This window comes from Prinia subflava, chromosome 6 (assembly GCF_021018805.1).
Source record: "Prinia subflava isolate CZ2003 ecotype Zambia chromosome 6, Cam_Psub_1.2, whole genome shotgun sequence".
NCBI lineage: Eukaryota > Metazoa > Chordata > Aves > Passeriformes > Cisticolidae > Prinia > Prinia subflava.
In genome coordinates, this window is record NC_086252.1 from 37,926,072 (window position 1) to 37,952,397 (window position 26,326).

General features: G+C 54.4%; 1 protein-coding gene across 10 annotated transcripts in view; it reads left to right on the plus strand.

Annotated features, from left to right (window-relative positions):
• The first annotated feature begins 7,557 nt into the window (after positions 1-7,557).
• FMNL2 (formin like 2) overlaps positions 7,558-26,326 on the plus strand; it is a 112,523-nt gene continuing 93,754 nt past the window's right edge. For 9 of the 10 annotated variants that reach the window (XR_010080854.1, XR_010080853.1, XM_063401060.1 and 6 more), the window contains exon 1: positions 7,559-7,874. Coding sequence is in view for 8 of the 10 variants with exons in the window: in XM_063401060.1 (XP_063257130.1) it covers positions 7,758-7,874 (117 nt within the window). In the remaining 2 variants the exon portion in view is untranslated. Of the gene's footprint in view, positions 7,875-26,326 lie in introns of all 10 variants that reach the window. The other variant, XM_063401056.1, reaches the window with a different exon arrangement.

Below are 26,326 nucleotides of genomic sequence, written 5' to 3' on the forward strand. Positions count from 1 at the left end.
GTTCTTCTTGTTTTCGGCTATCCCTCAAAAACAAGAGAGGGATCAAAGTATCCTGTGATTAAGTTCATTAATCACGCCCACACCATGAAAAACCCTCGGCTCTTCTGAAGCCACTTCCCACAGAGGGAGGGCGTGAGGGGCTGGCCAGGGTGGGTGCTGCTGTGGCTTGGGTGTTTATTTATTTACTTGTTTTGCCCAAACACGGAGCTGGCAGGGGTGGCACGGCCAGGGGGAGCAGGGATGTCTCTGGCCAGGGTGGGCGAGGAGAGGCCGATCCCTGCCCGGCCCTCGAGGGCTTGGGAGGCACAAAAATCTCTGCTGCTCCCAACCCACTCGGAAACACATCCCTAAAAGCAGGGATTGAGCTGCATGGGCAAAGGGTGGGCACAGATATCTGTCCTGAGCACAGGAGAGGATGCGTGGGCAGCAGGGCACTGGAAAGCCCCTGCAGGGAGCGGGATTCCCTCTCGTGTGATCCTCGAGGGTTGGGATTTTCCTTGCCTTTAATCCCGTGCTCGTCCTTGTCAGCACAGCCACGGCCAGTGCAGCACACGGGGCTGTTATCTGTGTCTGATAAGGGAGAGCCTCAGCCCGTATCTGATAAGGGAGAGCCTCAGCCCCGTATCTGATAAGGGAGAGCCTCAGCCCCCCGTGCATCCCCCTGGTCTGAACAGGCTGCAGATGTGCCCTGTGGGACCTGCGAGCAAAGTGCACCACGCGTGTCAAAGCACTCGGAAAATCCAGCAGAAACTCCGGCTGCATTCCCAGGCTGGCAGAGCAGGGAGGGACCCAGGTCACAGCTCTGTCCCTGCCAGCAGCACCTGGCTGTGAGGAGCGCCCCTGCTCCTCCGAGGGACGGAGCTGGAGGAGCCGGGAGGTCCCCTCAGCCCTCGGGGACACAAGTGTCACCTGCTGCACTCAGCAGCTTTTCTCACTGCCTGCTGAGGACACGGACACTGAGAGGGGCTTGTCCTTGTGAGGGTCCTCCCCATCCTGCAGGCACAGTGACCGGCCCTGGGGTGTCCCCAAGGGCATCCCAGGATGTCACCTGTCACCTGTGCCACACCCTGCTCCTTCCAAAACAAGCCTCTAGGGCTTGGATCAGGCGCTGTTTGCTGGAGGGGGCCAGGCCCAGTCCTTGTGAGGGCTGTGAGGAGGAGAATTTGCTCCGTGCTGAAAGAATCGCTCAGCTCATCCCCACAGGTTTGAGCACGAGCAGAGATGAAAACACGCAGCTCTGGCTGGATTTGCACCGAGCTGCCCGTGCTCGGCACAGGGGGATGTGGGGGCATTGCAGCACTGCCACCCCGCTGGATCTGCCTCTGCCAGGTGCAGAGGAAACCTCGACAGGAATTTTTAGGAATCTAGAACACCAGGGGAAGGAGCAGAGCTGAGATCTGTGCGCAGCAGGGAAGGGGTTATCGCGATCTCCCAGCAGCTCCACGTGGAACAAAGCTGGCATTTCAGGGCCAGGACAATGGATTGTGTTTTCTGCTTCATTTTAGTCATCCACTTGGCACCGAGGCTGAGGTCACCCACCCAGCCGTGCACTGCAGCATCTCTGTTCTGCCAGCAAGGAGAGGCAAAACAAAGCGGAGCTGAGTCGGCAGGAGCGGGGCAGCAGCCGGGGCGGCCCCGGCTCCTTCAGCTCTCCCAGCTCCCTCCGTGCAGGGCTCTGCTGCCATCCCTGAGATCAGCATTTGCTGTGCCACCATCTGAGCACTGTGCAGGGCCCCTGCTCACCCTGTGCCTGCCCTGCCCGGCAGTAATTACCGCCCTGGCCTGGTTCTGAGGCTCAGTGATGGATTTGCAATGCAGGCATGCAGCTCCAGCCAGACACCGCTCTCCGTCTGCAAATATTTGCTGCAGCAGCAGCCCCGTTTCCTTTGGAGCACTGGAAAAGGTGGCAGGGCCGACGTGGAGGCACCTGCGGGCACGAGGCTCAAACACACACCAGGCACACCCAGCACGCACGGCTGGGCTTAGGCCGAGCTTTGTGCCGGGCTTAGGCTGGGCTTTGTGCCGGGCAGAGAAGAGGCTCAATTTGTCACCCCGGCCTGTTTTCTGGGAAATGAGCTTTAATTATGTTACCAATGACTGGGAAACCTGAGCTCTGTGCTGTGCAGCGGCGCTGCGAGTTCCTCTGCTTGTGAGTCCGGGGTATAGACACGGAATCCCAGACTGGCTTGGGTTGGGAGGGACCTTAAATCCCACCCAGTGCCACCCCTGCCATGGCAGGGACACCTCCCACTGTCCCAGACTGCTCCAAGCCCTGTCCAACCTGGCCTTGGGCACTGCCAGGGCTCCAGGGGCAGCCACAGCTGCTCTGGGAATTCCAGCCCAGCCAGGAATCCCTTCCCAATCTCCCACCCAGCCCTGCCCTCTGGCACTGGGAGCCATTCCCTGTGTCCTGTCCCTCCAGCCCTTGTCCCCAGTCCCTCTGCAGCTCTCCTGGAGCCCCTTCAGGCCCTGCCAGGGCTCTGAGCTCTCCCTGGAGCCAGGCTGAACTTTCCCCCAGCTCTGCAGCCTGCTCCACCACCACTGCCCCATCACTATTGATCCATCACCACTGATTCATCTCCACTGCTCTGTCACCTCTGCTGGGTGCAGCTGCCCACACAGAAGTGCCCTAAGGCCGGGGGTGCCTTGCAGCTGCCCACAAACCCCTTCCAACCAACACCACCGGCCTTTTGGAGGGTTTGGGCTGTGCCTTTCCCAGGCCACAGCAGTGCCCTGGCAGTGCCACCACACCTCAGCCATCCCCACAGCGGTGCCCTGGCAGTGCCACCACACCTCAGCCATCCCCACAGCTGTGCCGTGGGCAGAGGGTGACAGGGGCTCTGGAAGGCTGTCCCTGCTCCCTCCCAGCTGCTGCTTTCAGAATTATTAAAGATGCAGCAGGTCTGCCTCACGCTCCCTGCATCCGACGGCGCTTCCCTCTGGGCTGGGTTCAGCCAGAGGAGCCAGCCTGCCCCTGCTCCAGCAGCAGTGAATAATTCAGGGTGAACTGCTGTTCTCCTTGTCTGCAACAGCAGTGGAGATGTTCAGAGCTGCTTGGGAAGGGGAGATGTTTGTTCTGTGGGAAAACCTGCATCGTTGGCCTTCTGTTTAATTTAGCATTAAACAAAACCTTGCAGGTCCCTGGAGAAGAGCAGCTCTGGGGTGACCCAGCTGTGGCCTTGCAGTGCCTGAGCCTGGAGGGAGGATGGGGAGAGCCTTTGGAAGAGGGCCTGGAGTGGCAGCACGCAGGGAATGGTTTCACTCCTCATGCCCCAGAGCCCACGGAGCGCCCCAGGAGCACCAGGGACACGGGACCTGTGGGCTGGGGGGCCCCAGCTCTGCTGGGAGCTCTCACCGTGGGAAGACATCGCTAAAGGGAGCTGGTGGCTTTGGAAAATGTGACGTCAAGGTCTGGAAAAGGTGTTTCCAGTGACTGCACAACTCCTGCTCTGGCAAATCCTCCCCTTCCCCCTGCCTTGCCGGGAGGCAAATGTTGCTAATCAGCCCTGTTAATTGAGATCCATGTTCTTCTCGTGAGTTCTGAAAAGCATTTAAGGCCTCTCAACAGCTTCTATCAGCTGAAAAAACTCGAGCTGGTTTTATTCCTCCTGCCTGAGCATCCTGGGGAGTTCTCTGGTGGGAGAACAATGGAAACTTGTGGGGCGTTGGTGTGCGAAGCCCACGTGGAGGCAGCCAGCGCTGTCCTCCTGCCACGGGGACAAGGGCTGGCATTGTCCCCGCTGGCCCTTGGAGCCAGGGGCCAGCTGAGGGCTCAGCTCCAGCCCTTCCATTCCGCAGGGAGAACAGGGAGAGGGATCATTTGGCTGTTGTTACAGCCAGCATCTCCTCCAGCCTCTGTCTCCATCTGGGTGCTGCTCCAATCTCACATTGCAGCTTTATTAAATATTGACTCCTTCCCCAGCCCTGTTTTCTGCTCCATTATCTCACTTTCCTCAGCATTTGCCATCCCTGGCCTTGCTGGGAATTCCGAGGCTGTGTTTTGTCTGCCTGCCTTCCTGCCAAGAGCTGCTGAGGGAGCTCCCGGCCAGGCTGAATCCCACCAGGAAAGAACGCTGGGGTTGGGTTTGCTCTGCAGTGGGAGGGCAGGGATGAGAGGAGCCAGGGAGATGTCCCTCAGCTCCAGGTGCTCATCTTCACATCCCGGTGCTCCTTGGGCATTCTCTATCCTGTCCTCATCCCATCTCCATCTCTGCATCTTGTTTTAAACTCAATTTACACCTGGAGGGATGCTCAGCATGGAGAGGAGAAGGCTCCAGGGAGAGCTCAGAGCCCTTTCCAGGGCCCAAAGGGGCTCCAGAGAGCTGGGGAGGGACTGGGGACAAGGGCTGGAGGGCACGGTTAGGTGGGATCCTGGTGACAACACCACACCTGGCTCTGGTGGAGCTGCTTCTGACCCACACCAGTGTTGGAAGTGGCGCCCAAGGGCATCAGCAGGGCACAGGAAACCAGATCCAAAGTTCATCATTTCATCTCCAGCACAGAGAGAAAATGGAGAGGGCTGGGTTGATATGAACCCAATGACTCACTGTGCTGGGACTGGGCATTTCCACCCTGAGTTTTAGATCTTTTTCCATTTATTGCAGAAAAGCTGCTCTCCTGGGCAAGCCCAGAGTTCGCGAGCTGCAATCAATAACCTCTCCTTGAGCGAGCACTGCTCAGTTCAGGGATGGACTTAGGGGTGTTCTCATCTTTATTATGAGTGAAACATCCTTGGCCACTGCTGAGCCAGGACCTGGCAAGTTACTGAAGCCTCCCCAGCCTTTATCAGATCACCCAGGACTTCACTGAAGTGGCAGCTCAGGATCCATCTGGAAGTGCTGAGCTTCAGGGAAAGTGAGGGTTCACAAAGCAATCTCCTCCCTTCAGAGGTTCCTCTGTAGATAAATGAGTACAGACTGGTGCAGGGGATTTTAGGAGTGACTCGGCCCCAAACCTCCAGCTCTTCATCTGGGGATTTTGGTGACTAACAGACCAGTTGGGTCAGGGGAATTTAGGAATGACTCGGCCCCAAAGCTCCAGCTCTTTATGAGGAGATTTTGGTGACCAGCAGACCTTGAGGAAAGGCTGAGAAGTCTCATTTTCCAGTGAAATTCCACACACGCTCACGGAGCCCTTGCAAAGCTGCTATGGCCATTAATCCCAGGGCAAAGAACTCCCTGGTGGCATCACCCGGTGTGAATCAGCCAGGTGCCTGGGATGAGCTCTGGAAACTGCACATTGTGTAGCTGCTTCCTTTATTTGAATAAATAAATGTGAAAACAAAGGTCTTGTGTATTAGTTTTTATCCCAGAATAATTTCTTTACCTTGCACGAGCCAGCTAAGTCCCTTCTTGTGCTTAGCCACACTAATTTTGGCATTTGCAAATGTCGACATCCCAGTTACAGACAACGACAAATTGCTTAAAATTCATCTTATCCTTTAAAAGAATTCTTTTCTTTGCCCTGCCGCATTGATGTTAAATGTTTGCTGAATGTAAGGACGCCTAATTGCATTAAAATTTTTGCAAGGCCGGTTTTGACCTGAATATGCCTCAGAGCAGGATTCAGAGCTGCCTTTGACTTCTTGCTGAAGCCCGGGAATGCAGTTTCTCCTGCAGTTTTCCCAACCTGTCCCAGGTATTTGTGGCCAGCAGCATCTCCCCGTCCCCCAAGGTCTCCCGGTGTCCAGAGGGACATAAAAACACTGAGGTGATTCATGGAATATGCTGAGCTGGAAGGGGGCCCACAAGAAAACTACTGAGTGCTTCCATGGTGGGAATTACTGAGTGGGAGAATCCCGGGATTCCTCACACTGGAGCGAGTTTGTCACCACGGGTGATTGAAGCCCCGCTGGCACTCTGTGCTGGGAGAGGGAAGGATCCTCTGCTGGGCACTGTCTCCAGTTCCCTGACCCTCCTCTGTTATCAGTGCTACTCTAATGCTCCCTTATCTCACAGCACTGTTGCGAAGCTTAATTAACTAATTAATCTTTCAAAGAATTGTGATAGTCTTAGATAAAAGACACCGGGCAAAGGATCTATCACCACCTCCTTCACTATCGACAGTAACGTTGTCATTAAGTCCCGAGAGGGCTCCAGGGTTTAAACCTTTGTTTATCCAGGATATTGCAAGATTTTAGGCTTTTAACAAAGCGGTTTGTGAAATTCTCAGCTGCTCCTGGGGCCTGCAGAGTGGGACATCCACACCTTTGGCATCACTGGGGAGCCCAGGCCAGGTCCTGATGCAAGGTGTGGAGGGAGGCAGCCAGGACGAGGTGTTTCTCCTCATCCCAGCTATGGATGTATTACATCTTTTTCTTTAATTGGAAGGAGCACCTTTAATTAGCAGTGGGTTCAGAGCTCACACAGAGAAAAGCTGCCTGTCACTTCCACGGGTTTCCTCTGCGGGGTTGCGTGTGCTGCCACACAGGATTCCCCGTGCCTAAGCCGTGCCTCTGGCACAGCTCTGATCCCAGAGAATGGAAATGAGGGAATGGCCGTTTTCCAAACAATGATGCTTATCCTCTAGCTTTTCCCCCCAAATTAATCTCCGTGAGGATAGTTTCCATGGCCAGGAGGAGAGGCAGCAGCGTTGTGGTGAAGGTGAGAGCTGAGTGAAAATCGTTCTTCCCTGGAAGGGTAATGGAATGCTAATAGGGGACAGTGGGATATGGGTTGGTGGGGCTGACAGGAGGGAATGAGCTCTTGGATTTGGGATTAAACCAGATCTAAGTGAGGACAGCACGGTCACCACATGGGCTGATGGCACCTGCCAGGGTCAGGGCTCCAGGCTGCTGTTTCCTGGGCAGCCCTGCATTCCTGGGATGCTGAAACCCGGCCCTGGAGAGAACTTGCAGGGAACGGGGAAGAAATGGGGATAACACCTGAGGAACGGGCAGGTTTGACATGCTGGGGGATGAACCTCCTGATACACACAGGCGGCTCCAGCTGGGACACGGATCTGTTGGGGCAGTGAATTCATGGGGATCCATCACCCGTTTGTCCTGATTTCAGTCAGTCGGGACGTGGGCTGGGGCACCAAGCTGTCCTTGGGCACCTACGGCCTTTCTGGTGAGCAGCAGGACCACGACTTTCCATAGCAGAGCTCTAGAGTTTATCACAGGATCACGGAATTGCAGCTGGTTTGGATTTAAAGGGATTTAAAGCCCATCCAGTGCCACCCTGCCATGGCAGGGACACCTTCCACTATCCCAGGTGCTCCAAGCACCTTCCAGCCTGGCCTTGGGCACTGCCAGGGATGCAGGGCAGCCCCAGCTTCTCTGGGCACCCTGTGCCAGGGCCTGCCCCCCCTCCCAGGGAAGGATTTGTCCCGGATCCCCGCTCTCCCCCTGCCCTCGCTGTAACCATTCCCCGTGTCCGCTCACTGCCGGCCGCACCAAAATGGAGGCAGCGGGGTCTCGCCCACCCTTTCCCCCATTTCCCCCCTCTTTTCCACCCTTCCCCGGGCATTCCCACCCCCGGCCCGCCTCCCTCCCCCGGCCGGCGGCGGGACTACGAGTCCCATGGCGCCGCGGGCCGGGGGCGGAGCGGGGCTTTGTGCGGGCGGCATGCGGGGGAGCCGCAGCCGGGGCTGGAGCCGGAGCCGGAGCGAGCCCGCCCCGGGGGGAGGAGGGCGAGGGCGGCGAGCCATGACGGGCGGCGGCGCGGCGGAGCGCCCGCGGTGGTAGAGGGCGAGCGCGGGGCGCGGAGCCCGGAGCGCGCCCGGCGCGGGGCGCGGAGCAGCGCGGAGCGGCCGCCATGGGCAACGCGGGGAGCGTGGACGCGCAGCAGACGGAGCTGAGGGCGCACAGCGTCCCCCTGAAGCTGCCCATGCCCGAGCCCGGCGAGCTGGAGGAGCGCTTCGCCGTGGTGCTGGTGAGCGCCGGCCCCATTGTCTGCGGGCAGCGCGGAGGGGCCGCGGGGAGGAGCGCGGCGGGGGAAGGGGGGAGCGGCGCGAAGTTGGCTCGGGAGCCGGGCCCGGGCACAGGTGGGCTCGGCGGGGCGGTGCCGCCCGCGGGACGGGGCCGCGGCTCTTTGTCTCGGCAGCACCCCCGGGGCCGCCGCGACCCGGCCCGGGCGGCTCCCGGGGCCCGTGTGCGGGGAGCGGGCGGAGCGGGAGCGGCTCCTCCGGACACCGGGTCCTGGTGCTCCGGGACGCCGGGTCCTGGTGCTCTCGGACGCCGGGTCCTGGTGCTCCGGGACACCGGGTCCTGGTGCTCCGGGACGCCGGGTCCCGGTGCTCCGGGACACGGGATCCCGGTGCTCCGGGACACGGGATCCCGGTGCTCCGGGACACGGGATCCCGGTGCTCCGGGACACGGGATCCCGGTGCTCCGGGACACCCGGTCCTGGTGCTCCGGGACACCGGGTCCTGGTGCTCCGGGACACGGGATCCTGGTGCTCCGGGACACGGGATCCTGGTGCTCCGGGACGCCGGGTCCTGGTGCTCCGGGACGCCGGGTCCTGCTGCCCCCGGACACCCGTTCCTGGTGCTCCGGGACACCCGTTCCTGCTCCTCCGGGACACCCCGCTTCTTTGGCCCCCGGGACACCTCGGGCTTTCTTCTCCGGGACACCCCGGTCCTTCTCCCCCCGGGACATCCCGGTGCTGCCCGCGGTGTTTGCGGGGTTTCCGCTGGGGCAGGCCGGCCGGGTGCTGTGTGCGCTCCGCTCCGCAGGGAGGAAGGGCTGAGCGCTCCCCGGGCGAAGCTCCCGGGGGTTCCCGGGGCTCCAGCTCCGTCCGCCGTGCCTGCTGGAGCCGGGGCCGCGGTTGCGTGTGGCTCGGGAGCGGGGGGAGAGCTCCATGTGCGTGCCGTGCCCGGTGCCACGGGAGCCCGGAGCCGCCGGTGATTCCCGTCTCGCAGCCCGGAGCCGCCCCCCCGCTCCCTGAAGCGCTCCCGGCGCCGGGCGAGGATTCACGGGCTGGTGTGTGTTGGGGATTATTTCTGGTTAGACCCAATTAGATTATCATGTCTAAGAAAAGAATAAGCCTATTCAGTCAGGAACCCCCACTGACGAGCCAAATGGCGAGTGAGATGTTACGATTATTAGGCACAGTGGAAAAAAGCCTCGGTGTCGCGTTGCTCTTGTCGGGGAAACCCGGGGTCGTGCTGGAGATGGGAGATGCTCCCACAGGCAGCACATGGCTCAGAACCGAGTCTGGCTTCCTCTGTGGCTGCCAGGAGGGCTCCGGGCTCCGTCTGCGGGAGGAAATCGGCGGGTTTGGGTCAGGGCTGATGGATGGCATCGGTAAAAGGCAGAGACGTGGCTTGGGGAGCGTTAGAAACGCGTAGTGTAAATACGGGAGATAACAGCGGCCAGGCTGTCATTTCCTGAGGTGCCTGGAAGGAGGGGACGGCCTCTGCTTCGAGAAGATGCTCCTCAGTTAAGGCTGGGAGGAGGAGGAGGAGTGCTGCAGCTCTGCTGTGCAGGCCATGCAGGTGGACACTCTGTACAAACACGGCGTGGGATGATTCCCCCCACTGATTTCTCACTGCAAGGTGGGGCTCAACCACCACCAAAAATCACCTTCACGCTGTTCTTGCAGCCAGCCGGGGTGGCTGGTGTTTGTTGCTGCAGCTTCCAGGAAATGTCTGAGCAGTTTAGGAAAGAATAAACTGCTGGGCTGTGATTATTTTGTTTTCTCTGTGGCTCTGAGGGAGAGATGACTGTGCCACTGGTCAAACCCCACGATGAGATAGGCTGGAGAAGTGCAGGGATTAACGAGAAAGGAATGACTAGGGGAAAAACCATGAGGAATATCTTCTGTGGGTAGAGAGGATTAGTCAGGAGTGGTGGGAGCATGAGGAAGGAGATGCTGAAGGTTATAAGGCTAAATCTCACCTTCTTTATGTGCTGTCTTAAGAAATTAGCCTGGCACAGGCGTTGCTGGCACACTGGGAGCCCTGGTGAGGTCCTGGAGGGCTGTGCTGACAATACCAATTTTCGTATCTCTAATGGAATTCCAGGGCTGATTTGGATGTTGATGAACACGTTGAGTTGCTGTGTGTGGGTCTCGAGCTCTCTCGCTGGGAGGGCTGTGCCCATTTCTGTGGGGGAGAGGTCCCCCCTGTGTGTTTGGAAGTTTTATTCTCTCCCCTGGTGCAGAGCAGGGAGCCCTGGCCCTCCGGACCATGAGGAGAGCGCAGGCTGGCCGTGGATTCACCCTGAGCACTGTGACACCAACTGGTTTGTTTTTCCCACTTCAAACGGGCTGTCCCGAGCTGCTCCAGGATCTCTGGGGTCCCTTCAGTGAGGGCATGATGTGCCTGGAGGTGATGGGTGTGTGCCAGCTTGTGTTTGCTGGGGTGTCAGAGGATTTTGTCAGAGAAAGGGCTCTGGTGAGGAGGTTTGTCCACGTGGAACACCCCCCTGGTCACCTGGAACACCCCCCGGTCACCTCCTGATCCTCCTTGAGGTGCATAAATTGCAGGAGATGATGGGCACTGCTCCAGGTCACGTTTTTTGGGTGAAGTTCTCAGTTCGGTGCTCCTTGTGCCGTCGGTGTTCCCGAGGATGTCCCAGCAGGAGGGACAGTGATGTCACTGCCTGTGTCACTCCTCTTGCTCTGCTGGACACTAACACCAGGGCTTTTTCCCCTGTGGATCTGTGTCTCCTGCTGCTGTTTTGGGCACTGCTGTGGGCAGTGTGCTGCTGTGGTTGGTGTGTGTTCCAGGAAGATGCATTTGATGGGGTGAACTTCAAGGAGGAAAACGTGGAGGACAGCCCAAGAGAGATCCAGGATTCACTCTGTGAGCAGAGTGTTGTTTCTTCCATGCTCTCAAACTGTGAGACTGCTGTGACTTCTCCCCTGTTCCTGTGCAATCCCTCCCTTCCTCTCAGGATGGCACAGGAATGTGCAGTCCAGGGAAGCAGTGGTGTGGTTTGGCCACCAAGTTCCCGATTTGGCCGTGCTGGGTCTCAGCTCTGGCACTGACACTGGGGAACACCCCAGCCATGCCCCTTCCCCAGTGTCAGATATTTCAGCTGTGTGGGGTATTTCCTTGCCTTTACCCCTGTTCACGTGGGCATAAATGCTGAATTCTGGGGAGGAGCCCAGAGCTGGGCAAGCAGGGTGCCAGCAGCACGGCGGTGGGAGCCATCCCGCATTCCCAGCCCTGCAGCAGGGTGGTCTCCCCAAACCCAGCACAGGCTGCACGTTTGCAGATGCCACGTGGTGTGGAGGAAGCAGCCAGGCCGGGCTTGGCAGGGGAAATCGCTGCCTAATGAGCTGTGATTGACATAATTTGACTGCCGGATTACAAATCTGCGGTGAGGCTGACAGGAAATATCCTCTTACCCCTGCAGTGGGGTTTGGGTGTACAAAGGGCTCCTCTGTGCCCGCTGCTCTGGGGTGGAGGGCTTGGCCAGGGGGTGAGGGAGGTGTTCCTGCCATCCCCAGTTCCTGCCACCCCACCTGTCCCTGCTTTGTCCCCAGGACCATCTTCCTTCTGCTGGGATTCCCTCCCTGCCGCTGGATTTGGTCCGAGCGTCCTTTTCCATCCCAGGGAAGGCAGTTTGAGTGTCTCCTGCTGAAGAATTTGGAAGCTCAGTGTGAAAACTCTTAATGTTTCCCAGCTGTTCCCCTTCCTCATTGTCCATCAGATATATTAGGCATTGTTTTATAAAATATGTGTATGTATATATATATGGTTTGGGGTCTGTAAATCATTACGGAGCATGGCAGGGCTGCAGGAGATGTCTGTGGGATGGGATCAACTTCCTTTCCTTGGTGGGGCACTGGATTCCTTGTTGTGATCCCTAAATTTAACAGAATTCCCTTGGGATGGATTCGAGTTGAGATCCTGAAATACCTGATACAGGTGGGAGTGGTATTGGGAGGTGAGGGGTGCTAAAGTGGGTTTAGGAATCTTCAGGAAAATGAGATTTCTAAAATCCACATCTCAAAAAGGCCTGTGGGGTTTCCTTGTTCAGGCCTCAGCTCTGACAGGCTCCTTGAGGAAGTTTTCCCTCAAGGTCTTGTTGCAGTAATTGGGCAGTGACACTTTGGCTTGAAGAAACAACCTAATAAATCACATTGTTAAATATCTGCATTTCACAGAGGTTCAGTGTACACCAGTGCCGGGTGGTGACGCTTCTGCCCAGATGCTTTGTCACTCAGGGGATGGCATTTGTCAGTTTTTCCACCCAGACATCACAGGAGAACATTTTTGTAAAACTGGTTTTTTCCTTTGAGTGTCTGGAATACGAGGGTGCTGTGGTGGGTATTTAGCTGGTGGTAAGCCTGCAAAAATTAATTTCAGCTCCTGAAAGCCTGGAAGACTTCAAAAATGGCTGGGCTGAGGTGGATGCATATATTTTTGGTGTACCATTTTTCCATGCCAAATAATCCCATTAATTTGGATGATGGTGGAGGGATGAGCCCTCTGAATTACACATCCAATTTTGTTTAAGGTGAACAACAACAGGTCAAGCAAAACCTCTGCCTTTACCTTTCACCTGCCCCATCCTGTTTCCTCGGAGCGTTGAAGCGTTATCAAACCTCTTTATCAACTTCCTTAACCTTGTGTGTGCAAGATGAAGGGGTTTTTATTTCCTTTTATTTTCTCTCCATGAGCAAAGTGGTGCAGGAGTTGGCCCTGAGGTGTGAAATGGTCTCTTGTGTACTACTGCATGTCATGGGTGATGCTAAAGAAAGAATTGGAGAGGTGCAAGATGAAATTCAGAGTTTACAAGGCGATCTTAAATAAATCAGTGGCTCTGGAGTAGTTTTTGATTGGTGATTGAATGACGTGAAGCCACGGGTGGCTGCCTTCAGCCTTTCATTTTAAAATCACTTTATCTTCTCCTGCTGCATGAGGAGGTTTAAAGTGCACAGGAACTTCTCCCCCTGAGCGGCAGAACTCGGCAGATACCAAACCCAAACCAAAATGTTGGATTTCCTCTTGTGCCTTCAGAAGCACGTCGGTGTTTTTGCTGCATTTTTGGATTGTTGGGCTAAGGTTGTGAATCGTTCAGGCAACTTCCTAAAGCCTCCAGCCCCTTTTGGAATGAAGCATCCATGGGAAGGTGGGCATGGGCATTACCAGCCCTGTCCTGGTTTGTGTGGCAGCTTTGGAGAAGGGGAATGAGTTTCCCTGCTGGAATTTTGGGTGCTCCATGCAGCTGCAGAAGGGGCTGGGCTGGTGTTCCATGTGGAATCACACCACCCTGCTTTAACAGGGTCCAGGCTGGCTCCTGCTCTCATTTGGAGTCCAGCACCTGCTGGAGAAATGATTTTTTTCTTCCCAGTCTGTCAGAAGAAGTGGTTTAAGTCTGTCCCCTTGGTCTGGAGCTCGTCACTGAGGGGGTGAATGACCCCGCAGGAGCAGCTGCTCTTGTTTTCCTCCTTATTTCTCACTCAGGATCCATCCTAAAATGAAACCAACCTTTGACCTTCACGTTCTGATTTTAGTTTGCTCACTGGGAGGTCACTGAGAGGCAAACCTTGTGCTGTCCCTGCCTTTCCCCCAAACACACGTTGAGTTTGGAGCTTTCAGTTCATTTTCCAGGCTGTTGCTGTTTGTCAGCTCGGTGGCTGGGAAGGGGCAGTGAATGCAGCCCAGTGTTCCTCTGGAGATGGAAAGCCCCTGGGATCTGTTGCAGTTTTGCTTTTGCTTTCCTTTGCTGACCCAGCCGTGGTTTGTGACTGGCTTTGGGTGGTGGCACTGCGAGGTGGCTGCCGAGGGTCCCCGGGGCAGGTTTGAGCTCCAGGGCCACCAGCACTGCTGTGCCCAGCTGGAAGGGCTGGCACTGGTGCCCACTGTGGATTTAGGGCACAGGGAATGTAAAATCCCCTGGGCTTTGCTGCAGGTTCTGCTGCACAAGTTATTATTGGAGTCAGTGAAGTCCAGCAGGAGAGTTTGGTGCCACTTTTGCACCAGAACCATTCCAGGCTGCTCCAAGCCCTGCCCAGCCTGGCCTTGGACACTTGCAGGGATTGGGGCAGCCACAGCTTCTCTGGGCAGCCAGTACCGGAGCCTCCCCACCCTCCCAGGCAGCAATTCCATCCCAGTATCCCAGATAACTTCAGAGACACCAAGGGCAGCCCTGGGGGCTCCTGCTGCCACCAGGACACAACCTCTGAAAGGGCAGGAGGGGACAGAATCCCAGGATGGTCTGGCTTGGAAGGGACCTTAAAGCCCATGCCCATCCCAGGGACACCTCCCACTGTCCCAGGCTGCTCCAAGCCCCGTCCAGCCTGGCCTGGGACACTGCCAGGGATGCAGGGGCAGCGTTTCTGGGAATAACCCAGATTTCTGGGATTCTGTGATCCCCAGCCAGCCCTGCCTCTCTGCGGGGCTGGCCTGGCTCTGGCAGGGCAGGCTGGCACCCGGCGGTGCCCGCAGGAATCCGTGTTGGATCTCTGGCACCGTGACCTCCAGCTGGAGAGCTCTCCCCAGCACGAGCACATGAATTATGCAGGGCATGCTAATGCAGCAGCACTTCAGCACCAGTTTGTTTCTAAGCATCTGGGCTGCCTCTTGGGTTTGAATTAAGCACTTTCTGATCAGGATCAAAACACTTCCCCGTGCAGGAAGCCAGGCACGAGGAGGGGTTGGTTTTCCTGCTCCCTCTCCGTGTCCTCGGAAGGTGTGGGGACAGCAGGAGGCTGGAGCTGTGGCTCTGGAGGGTTTTTTCTCTCTGCTGGGAGGTGTAAATGGAATTTTTTTTGGTAAGCAGAAGATTAGGCTTTAAGACCAGCAGAGCAGTTTGTTGCGGGCAGTGCTGGTGATCCCCTGCCCGAGGACTTCTGTGGTGAGCAGTGTGCAGCCACATTTTAGACAAACTCAGCTGAATTATTGTTTGCTTTGTTTGGGAGAGTCCCTTTGGGAATTCGGTATGGGAAATAAGTGACACCAACTCGTCCCATTTGATTTACATTTGGGTTAGAGAAAATCTCGACCCCTGAGCCTCCAGCAGTGCAGCATCCCTGGGGCCAGAGGGCTCAGGCTGCTCAGGTAGCAGCACTTGGAGCTGCTGGTGCTTGAAAAGTAAGAATTTCCCATTTACCTCCTCCTGGTTTCAGTTCTGGAGGGCTGAGCAGGTCCATCAGTTCGTGTGCTCACACCAGTTGGCCCCAAGGGTTGTTGCTGGGAAATGCAGTGTTCCAGTTAGTTCTGCTCCAGTTTAGGATGGATTTCAGGGAAGGGCTCTTCCCCCAGAGGGTGCTGGGCACTGAGAGCTCCAGGAGCTCCAGGAGTGTTTGGTCACTGCTCCCAGGGATGCCCAGGGTGGCATTTTGGGGTGTCTGTCCACAGGAGAGCTGGATTAATGATTAATGGGTCCCTTCCAGCTCAGGATATTCCCCGATTCTGTGATCCGTGGGTGCTGAAAGGTCTGTGATGTGCACCCTGTTTTCACTCACAGCCCTGACCCTGATCTGCTCTGTAGTTCCAACAACCCAGATGCCCAGAATTCTGTGTGGATCTTCTGGAAAACACGAGCATTAATCTCGTGGTAAATTAAAGCCAGGCTTTGCCTCTTCCTCAAACAACGCCTTTCAGGGGTGTTTCACTGCAGAGAGACTTGGCTGATGTATAACTTGTATATGCTGTGCTCTGAGTAACATATTGCAGAACTCGAGCGTGTGTTGGTTTTCAATTTACCCCGGGATCTCTTTAACAAAACAAGTGTTTGTCTGCGGGGACTGCGCAGCCTTAAACATACATTTGGGCAGGATATTCATAAAGGCCCAGAATGGGGGCATTGTCCTGGCAATGAATGCTCCCCTCACACGAGAGCCGGGCCGTGCTGGACCTCCAGGACTGGGCCCTGCAGCTCTGGAGAGCGCCTGTGTGTCCTGGAGCATGAGCTGGAGCCGTGCCCGGCGCTGGGAGGGGAGCTGGGGACACTGGGGACACCTCGGCCCCGGGAGCTGGGGACACTGGGGACACCTCGGCCCTGGGGAGCTGGGGACACTGGGGACACCTCAGCCCGGGGAGCTGGGGACACCTCAGCCCGGGGAGCTGGGGACACTGGGGACACCTCGGCCCTGGGGAGCTGGGGACACTGGGGACACCTCGGCCCGGGGAGCTGGGGACACTGGGGACACCTCGGCCCTGGGAGCTGGGGATGCTGGGGACACCTCAGCCCGGGGAGCTGGGGACACTGGGGACACCTCGGCCCGGGGAGCTGGGGACACCTTGGCCCTGGGAGCTGGGGACACTGGGGACACCTCGGCCCGGGGAGCTGGGGACGCTGGGGACACCTCAGCCCAGGGAGCTGGGGACAGTGGGGTCACCTCGGCCCTGGCAGCTGGGGACACCTCAGCCCAGGGAGCTGGGGACACTGGGGACACTGGGGACACCTCGGCCCAGGGAGCTGGGGACACTGGGGACACCTCGGCCCTGGGAGCTGGGGACACTGGGGACACCTCGGCCCTGGCAGCTGGGGACGCTGGGGACACCTCAGCTGGGGAGCTGGGGACACTGGGGACACCTCGGCCCGGGGAGCTGGGGACAGCTTGGCCCTGGGAGCTGGGGACACTGGGGACACCTCAGCCTGGGGAGCTGGGGACACTGGGGACACCTCAGCCTGGGAGCTGGGGACACCCCGGCCCCAGGAGCTGTCCTGCTCCTGGGACAGCACTCCCGGAGCTGGGCTGGCCCCAGGGAGGGATCCCGGGGCAGGAAGATCACAGGAAGGCTCCCAGAGGTTGTCACTTCCCTTGTCACGTCACGTCACCCGAGCAGCGCGGGGCGGCGTTAACCGTGGAGGGATGGGACACGGAATGGCTTCAGGGACAGATGGGATTTTGGGATGTTGGGCAGGAATTCCTGGCTGGGAGGGCAGGGAGGCCCTGGAATGGATTTCCCAGAGCAGCTGTGGATCCCTGGCAGTGTCCCAGGCCAGGCTGGAGCAGCCTGGGACAGTGGAAGGTGTCCCTGCCCATGGCAGGGGTGGCACTGGATAATCCTGAATGTCCCTTTGACCAAAACCACTCTGGAATTCTGGAGCTCCGGCCTCCTGCCCTTTCAGAGGTCGTGTCCTGGTGGTGCAGGGCTGGTGATGGCAGCAGGAGCCCCCAGGGCTGCCCCTGGTGTCCCCAAAGTTCGTGGGCAGCTCCAGCCACGCTCCCCATGTGGGTGTTGGCCAGGGCAGGAGCTGCTCCAGCACAGAATGTTCTTGAGCCTTCCAGAACCACATGAAGAAGTTTTAGATTTTTCAGTGTGTGTTTGGGTGTTGTGAGAGACACCTTAAAAAATACAAAAATTCCTCTTTTTTTTTCTCTCTTTTTCTTTTTAATATATATTGTTTGGCCAGAAATCTTTTACTATAAAAGGACTTGGGGCAGCTCTAGATTGTACATCTGTTCCTTGTTTGTCTGCAAAATGACTGCACAGTGGAGGCCAAAAGCAGAGAATAGAGGGTTGTACAAATTGGCAAAGTTGCTGAAGTCTTTCAGAAGCCAGTAATTACAATGAAGAAGCAAATTGTTCAATCCAGAACTGCTGGTTGTTCATCCATCCCACACGCTGGCGTGTCCCCTTGTCCTGCTTTCCAGAGGACAGCTCCGTGTCCCGGTGCCACCTGGGGCAGGTGTGGCGCTGCCTGGGGGGCACCGTTCCCCAGGGGCCTGGGCAGGGATGGAAATGGCCTGGCTGAGTTTATCCAGCACTTTCCTGACAAGGATTCCCAATAATTTACTGTGTTTGGGAGTGCTTCAAAGGCCTCTCTGCCCAGCTCCGAGCCTTGCAAGTGCAGATGATCAAATAAATTAACTATCACAAATATTTAACTAAAAGCCTGCTCAAACAGGAGCTTTGATGTCGAGTGTGCGTGGGGGAGCTCTGTGTGGCTGTGCACTCTCCCAGGGATATTGGGTGAACACTGAATTTGCCTCTTCTCTCAGATATAAGCAGCCTGAAACTGGAAATGTAAATAATAATGAATTACATTTATCATTTCCCCTCCATGGCTGGGATATGGCACTGGGTGGCATCGGGGTGAATGATGGCACAAGGAGTTTTCCTAGGAAGCTGATGGGAAGCAGATTGAACGCTGCACTCACACTTTGGAGGACTGGAGGGTTGGCCATGCCATCCCTACAAAAAACTTTGGCTCAGCAGTGATTTTTCATGGCATTGGTGCCAGCTTGGTGGCCACAACTCTCTCCAGGTAACCGAGGCTGATTTGATGTCAGGGTAATTATGAAAGCTCTGTGGATTGAGCCAGGAAGTGTTTGGTAATTAATTTAATCCCTGTGTGACAGCAGCTGCTTACAGGTAGCTGGGGTGGGTGGCTGTGAGTTGTTGGCTAAAAATTGCAGCTTCCTGAAATAGTCTGGGAGTTGTCAGATCTTCCCAGCGATCTGCTCGCAGGGAATTGTGTCTGAGAGCTCAGCCCCGCTCCGTGTCAGAGCTTCAGCTGCAAATTCCTCTTCTCTTGATCATCTAAATGAGTGTGGCAAATGCACAATGTTCTTTTTTGCTAAATGAAACAAGAGCTTTAGTGCCTGACGGGCGTTTTTTCTCCATGAATTTTTCAGGAGCCTCTGGCGGTGCTGTGGAGGGAGGTGGGGAGTGAGGGATGGTGGAAGGTGTCCCTGCCCATGGCAGGGATGGCTTGGGGTGGATTTAAGGTCCCTGCCCGTCCAAACCATTCCAGCATTCCATGATTCCATGATTCTGAGCAGATGAATGAAGTGCACGAAACACTGTGGGGAAAACACTTTGCTTTTTAAATTTTGTTTTTAAACTCCTTTAATGCAGGACCCTGGGATGCCAGGGGTGTTCTCCTTGTTACTGACCACGCTCAGGAGAAGTGAGAGATTCAGCTGACCCAGGCCAAATGGCAGAGGAGTGGGAGAGGAGGAATTTAGGAAGCTGAGTCTCAGATTTGGTGTGGATTAGAGGGCAGTGACCTCTCAGCTCAGCCCACGCAGAGGTTTGCAGGCTCAGGGGTGGCACTGCTGACCTTTTCTCCCGTCTGAGGCATCTCTGGCTCCCTCTGAGCCTGCTGGAGCTGTGGGACCATTCCCAGCTCTCCATCGCTTGGTGTGGGAGCAAGAGGTGTTTTCCAGAAATAAATCTGGGCATATTCCTGGAAATCCAGCCTGTTCTGAGCAGAAGGCAGGTGGGCTTTCTCCACGCTGGGGAATGACTCTGTCACATCGAAGTGCTTCAATCAGAACATAAAAGAGATTGTGCAAGAGTTCCATGAGCTGAGTCCTTCCCTGCTGAGCACCAGGATCCCTGTTCAGGATCCTTCAGCAGCCAGGGGGATGCAAATGAATTCCTAAATGCCAGGAAAAGCAGCCCTCAGTTTTCTCCTGCCTCAGATCCAAGGTGTCCTGAGCTGGATTTGCAGGAAAGAGGAGGAACCCACAAACACCAACCAGGCAAAAATTGATTAAGCATGAAATTCTTCCCTGGCAGCGAATTCTCTGCTGGCTCGGGGACAAAAGGTTGCACAACTGAAAGGGAAAAGGAATTTTATTTGGAAAGCTCAGAGCTATTGTTTGTTTGGTTTTGCTGGTGTTTATTTTCTGTCTGATGGCAGATCTTTGTTAAAGGTGAATTATCCCTTCTGTTCAGCAAGTGGAGTGAAAACAGCCCCGATGCACTTGTGAGGCATTCAGGGAATTGTTGGAATTGTTAGAATTGTTCCAGGTGCTCTGAGGAAGTGCTTGGGGATACCTGAGGTGCAAGAACCTGTGTGGAGCAGAGTATCACTTGTGTTTCTGGTATTGAACCAGCCCAGACAGCACTGAAACATCACAAAGAATACCTGGTGTAATATTTGAAGTTTAACCTACAGGCTTATTTGGGTGCCACCTCCCAGCTGCTGCCGCTGTGCCAAAACATTTCACAGAAAAGACGTGGGAGGAGAAAAGCACCTCTTCTTTAACACTGGGGAAATCCAGCTCTGGGTTTGTTCCGTGTCAGGAACGGCGGCTCTGGGAATGCCTTGACAAGAAGATGTTCCTGCTGTGGCAGCTCAGGGTCTGCCCAGCCCTGGGCTCACAGGACAGCCACGTTTAAACTCCTTTTAACCTCGGTTTCCTGCAGCAGGGCCTTTTCCCACAGAGATACCAGGGAAAACAGGGAGGGTTTCAGAGATTCCTTCACTGTGTGCAGCCAAAACACTGCTCAGGGGCTGGCATGGGGCTGCTCTTATCCCGGTGACCTTGTTCACATCCCTGGGCACGGCTGCTGTTCCTCTGGGAGCTCCACACCCTGACCCTCTGCTGCTCAGGAGTGACCCAATTTTGTTTTTCAGGGTACCCAAATTCTGGCTGTTTCCCCCTATTTTCAGTCAGCAAAGATTTTTTGTTTTCTGCTCATTCCCTCCACCAGCAAATTTTGGGTCAAGACTTTCCCTTTGCTGCCGGGAGCTGGAGGCAGCAGCTCTTGCAGCATCTCAGAGCGCCACGATAACAGTAACAATAACAATAATAACAGTGATAAAGGCTTCAGACAGTGATTAAAAGAGCAGATTTATGGATTTTTCTGGCCAGACTCCATCCTTGGAGATGTCTGTGCGGGTCCTTCCCTCGGGGACTGTGTCCTGCCGAGGGTGGGGGGCTGCTCCTTGGCCAGGGTGGTGTTTGTGGTGCTGTCCCTGCCCCATTCCCGGCTCCATGGACATTCCAGGACGTTTCCAGCCCAGCTGTGGGAGCTCAGCCCGCTCTGTCTGCTCCTGCTTCCCCGGGAGGCGTTTGGAACTTCGTGGGAGGGAATGTGGCTGGAGAAATCTCAACAAGCCACCAGCAAATCCACCTCGTTAGGGAGCGGGGTTTAACATTTTTTGCATTAGTGGGAGGCTGAACTGTGGTGTTTGTGTGCTTGGGGTGGAGGAGGAGGGATCTGTGTGCTGTGTCTGGGATGGAAATCCATCCAAATGGAAAGATGGGGAAAAGAAAAAACCCCAAAGACTGAGTTTGGTGTCCCCCAGCCAGGTCCTGGCTGGAATGCTGTGCTGAGAGGCACAGGAGGGGCTGTGGGAAGGGATGCCAAGGGCAGGGGCAGCCTTAGGTGGGAGATTGGGAAGGGATTCCTGGCTGGAATGGAATTCCCAGAGCAGCTGTGGCTGCCCCTGGAGCCCTGGCAGTGCCCAGGGCCAGGTTCCTGCTGGAAGCGCTGGCTCCATCCCACTGCACTCTCCCAGCTCATTTCCTAGGGAGAAATGGGATCCATGAGCAAAGCTCTGCTTTTCCCATTATTCCATTCATCTTATGCACAAATACAATGTTTAAAAGGTTATTAGGTGTAAAAGAAGTTAAAAACCTTAAAAGGAGTTACCAGCCTGGGGCAGTGGAAGGTGTCCCTGCCATGGCAGCGATGGATTGGGAGGGGCTTTAAGGTCCTTCCACCCCAAACCAGTCTGGGATTCTGGGATTCCTCTTCAGGGACAGCTGTGATTTAAAAGGGAGCATTTCCCTCTTCCATCCCTGCCACACTTCCCTTGTCCAGCAGCTGAGGATGCCCAGCCTGAGCAGTGATCCCTTCTACCACGTTTTTATCATGTTAGGTTTATTTATTAGGATTATTTTCCCACTCTCCATCTCCTGGGTTTTGCCTGGAGCAGCCCTTCCAGCAGCTGGGATCTCTGAGCAGTGTCTGCTGTTCCTGCCAGTGGAGCCTTCACGTTGGTTCCTGGTGTGTTTGTGCAAATCTTGTGTAGCCCTGATGCCATTTTTCCTCCTTTTTTGTCACGTTTTGATCTCTGGAAAGCGTCACCCATCCAGGTGTTAATGCAGTCCCTCAGTTCTCACGCAGCACAGGAACTCCTGTAAAATAAAAAGGCTTTATTTTATTCCAAATAAAACAACAGCTGTGCTTACAAACCTTTCTGAACAGGCTTTTTAGGTAGTGCTTTACACTGCATTCTTCCCTCCCTTCCCCCTGTTCAGTGCTCAACTCCTCAGCTCATATGAAAATATAAAACTTTCTTTTTTATTATTTTTTTTCATTTTAATAGGCAACATCTTTTCCCCTGAGTCCCCGGGTTGTGGTAGCACCATGTTGTGCAGGGGTTTATGTTGCTTGAACAACCATTTCACTTGGTCATACCCAATTTAAATCCTAGGCAGATTTTTACTGGCCTTTCACATAATAGTTAAATCATCTGGAAAACAGATTGAAGTTTTTACCTTGTGTGGGTTTTTTCTGAGGTAAAACCAGCCTGAAAATCACCCTAAGTGCTCTTCAGTGTGCAGGGCTGGAATGATGTCCCACCTCAGCGTGGGATACAGCAGGAACACTTTAATAGTTTTTAAAATTCAGTGTAATCAGGGAGTGCCTTGGGTTTGGCTGGCAGTGGTTGATTAAATGCCACAGATTGGTGTTTTTTTACCTTCATGTGAGAGCTTCCCTTTCCTTAAAACAGCATTCCAACCTAAAACAGGATTGTCTTCAAACCCCAAACATCCAATCCTCAAAAATCCCTTTTAAACATCACGTAATTGCTGATAACTCCTGAATCAGGGAGCCAGGAGAAACCTCAAATGAGGCTGAATAAACTCCATTTTCCCAGTATTTGTGCATAAGATGAATGGAATAATGGGAAAAGCAGAGCTTTGTTCATGGATCCCATTTCTCCCTAGGAAATGAGTTGGGAGAGTGCAGTGGGATGGCGACAATGCTTCCAGCAGGAGAATTGATGCTAATTGGCAGCTAATGGATCAGCAATTTTCCAAACAAAAATGGGGAGCAGGCAGCCTCACGTTCTGCAGGCTGGAATTGGATTATTTGGAGGAGAAAATCCAGGGAGAGGCGGAGCACGAGCCCATTTGGGGTGCTGCAAGTGCAGGAGTTGTGTGGGGTTTGGTGGTTTGACAGCTCCACGTGGGATGGTCACAAATGCTGCTGCCCCCAGCCAGTCACGTTTCTCGCCCAAGCAAAGGGATTTTTGTCTCTGGAAATGCCTCCTTTCAGGAGTGACTCCCAGCTCTCCGAGTAAAGTGGTATTTTTGTCTTTCCGTAGGAATGGTGGGGTTGGAATTCCAGCAGAGGTGTTGAGATCCGTGAGGGGTGGATGCCTGGTGTTCAGTGGAGGTGCTTTTATCTGAATATTGGTATTTAGGGGACAGTTCTGCCATCTGATTTTCAGGAGGTGATGCAGGATAAGGGATTGGTCCTGGGGAAGGAGCTGGGATGAAACCAGGCTTCCTTGAATCCAGGGAGTTATTTGGGAGTTAGGGAGTGAATTACTGCAACAATTAAAACTTAATTGAGTCACCCAGGAAATTACTGGAAAATGATCCCTCTTTTTATCTCCTTGTGGGCTGCTGTTTGCCAGCCTTTGTGTGCCAGAGGGCTGCAGAGTGAAAAAAGTTCCTGCTGAACACAGGAAAGGCCAGAGAGTTTCAATTTTAGATTTTGTGACCATGATTCTCTTGGTAGAGGATGGAGCTTGGAGCAACCTTTGCTGTCACCACAGGGGACAGCCTTGAGGTGACAACCCTCCCTCAGTGCAGTCCAGAGGGTCTGGTGCCCAAAATCCCTGGAGAAAGGAATTTATCCCCCAGCCTGCTCAGGAGATCATGCAGGAACAGGGGATATGTGAGGGAGACGCTGGGCTTGTCCTCACCAGGAGCTTTTCCCCTTAGCTGCTTCTGAGGATTTCCTAAAGCTGTTCAGAGCAGGGGAAAAAAGGGAATTCAGCTGTTCCCAGTAACCTGGAGTGAGGGGACCTGTGCTGTGTTATTTAATGCTCACGTTGTTCATCACCTGCAGCACAACTTGAGCAGTTTATTTTAAGGTTTGGGTTAGAACAGATTCACTGTTGTCTCTTCCTGTATGTTGAATTTCTCGGATTTATTGGTTTTAGACACCCTCTTTTCATTCTATTCCTTTGGTCTCTGGGAAAGGATATTTTCTTTCCCTTTTTTTTTCCCATTTGGAGCCTGGTGTGTGGCAGTGCATCCCTGCCTTCCCTCATGTTTTCTTCACCTTTTCAAGTGCTCAGGACTCTTGAGTTGTAAATATTTTGATGCCTGTTTGGGTCTAGTTTGTGAAATCTTTCCTGATGGTGGAATAATTCATGTGTACTGTTGTTTGTGGCACTTCTCATCTTAATTTTCTCTATCCCTGCAGTTTATAGATTTTTTTATTCTTTTATGCATTACTCAAACCTGAATCTGAAGATGGAGGAGCTGAACTCATCCGATCTCAGCGTATTTTGAGCCAGGGTGGTTGGTGAGCCCAGTGTGGCTCCTGGAAATGCTCCTTTATTTTGTGTATTCCCTTCCCTTGGTCTCCTCCCTTCCAGTGGCTGTTTCCTCCTCCTTCTCCTCCTTCTCCTTCTCCTTCTCCTTCTCCTTCTCCTTCTCCTTCTCCTTCTCCTTCTCCTTCTCCTTCTCCTTCTCCTTCTCCTTCTCCTTCTCCTTCTCCTTCTCCTTCTCCTTCTCCTTCTCCTTCTCCTTCTCCTTCTCCTTCTCCTTCTCCTTCTCCTTCTCCTTCTCCTTCTCCTTCTCCTTCTCCTTCTCCTTCTCCTTCTCCTTCTCCTTCTCCTTCTCCTTCTCCTTCTCCTTCTCCTTCTCCTTCTCCTTCTCCTTCTCCTTCTCCTTCTCCTTCTCCTTCTCCTTCTCCTTCTCCTTCTCCTTCTCCTTCTCCTTCTCCTTCTCCTTCTCCTTCTCCTTCTCCTTCTCCTTCTCCTTCTCCTTCTCCTTCTCCTTCTCCTTCTCCTTCTCCTTCTCCTTCTCCTTCTCCTTCTCCTCCTTCTCCTTCTCCTTCTCCTTCTCCTTCTCCTTCTCCTTCTCCTTCTCCTTCTCCTTCTCCTCCTCTTCCTCCTCCTCCTCCTTCTCCTTTTCTCCTTTTTATTTCTCCTTCCCATCTTTCTCTCCTCCTCTTTTGCACTATCCTCCTTCTCCTCCTCATCTTCCTCCTTCTCCTTGTGTTTCCATCTGCAGCTTTTTATTTTGTAGCTGCCTCCTTTGCTCTGGCCTGAGCTAGGGGAGCTTCTTTTCCATAACTTAATCCTCCTCTGCCGAAATCAATCCAGTTTTCTTTGGTTTTTTGTTTGGGATGTATTTTATTTTGGTTTTCTTTGTTGTTTTTTTTTTTTGCTTGCAGACAATATTATCCCTGCTTGTCTGTGTTCAATATTCCACAGGTTTGCTTGCATGGCCCTTAAGTAGCTTAGGGATAAAAACAAGGATCATTTTCCAGTAATTTCCTGGGTGACTCAATTAAGTTTTAGTCGTTGCAGTAATTCAGTGCCAGGGTTATTTATGGCACTCCTAATCAATCTCAGAGGAGCCTGGAGTGTTCCTGGAGCCTCCCTGGATGGGAAGGAGCTGCCCAGGAGGGGATGGCTGTGGCTTGGAATCCTGGAATGGTTTGGGTGGGAAGGAATGGAAGGATTTTCCAGTGCTGCTCCCTGGGACACCTCCCACTGTCCCACGTTGCTTCCACCTGGCCTTGGACATTCCAGGGATCCAGGGGCAGCCACAGCTTCTCTGGGAATTCCAGCCCAGCCAGGAATTCTTCTCAGTATCCCAATATCCCATCCATCCCTGCCCTTTGGCAGTGGGAATCCATTCCCTGTGTCCCGTCTGTCCTGTCCCTCCATCCCTTACCCCAAGTCCCTCTCCAAGGGATTTGCATCTTGCAAGTGCATCTGAAAATCCAGGATATTTTCCCATTTATAGCCAAGCCTCAGGCTGTGTTTTCCCACTGGGTTGGGAGCTGGGAACAACTTCAGCAGGGAACAACTCAGGCAGGCAGAGCTGCTCTCTGTGCACCATTCCTGATGGATAAAATCCCAGCTGTTGTTCCCTTTTTTTTGCTTTTCCCAACTTAAACACAGCCCGGTGTAAGGAAGAGTGGCTCTGGCCCACAGATGTTGAACATGAATCACGCTGCTTGTCTTGATTTCTCAGCTGGGGTTGCCTCCTGCACTGTGGAAAATAAAAATGGGCTTTTTATTGCCTGCCTGGTGAGCTGGAGCTGTGGCTGGATGCAGTGGGATGGGTGCTGGATCCCAGAGAGACAAACCCAGCCTTGTGTTTGCCCAGGGTGGTTGGAGCAGGGCTTTCCCTCCCCAGCATTCCCAACAAATCAGGAATATCTTGGCCGAGCACTCCCAGCAAGGCTCTTCCCTGCTTGGTTCTGGAGCAGAAATCTCCATAAATTTCTTTGAAGGCAGGAGCACTAATGACACATGACAAGTGCAAAGCAGCAATAATCATCTTTCTGGGCATTCATTTAGGGAGTGGATTGGAAAAGCTTAGGAAGCCCAAAATCCAGGCTGTTTCCAGGCTCTGCTTTCCCATTTTGTTTGATGCTTTTGGGGCTCTTCTGGTCTTTAAAGTAGGGCTTTGCCAGACCTAGAGTGATGCAGGAAGAGATGCATAAACATAAGCATATATGATTAACAATT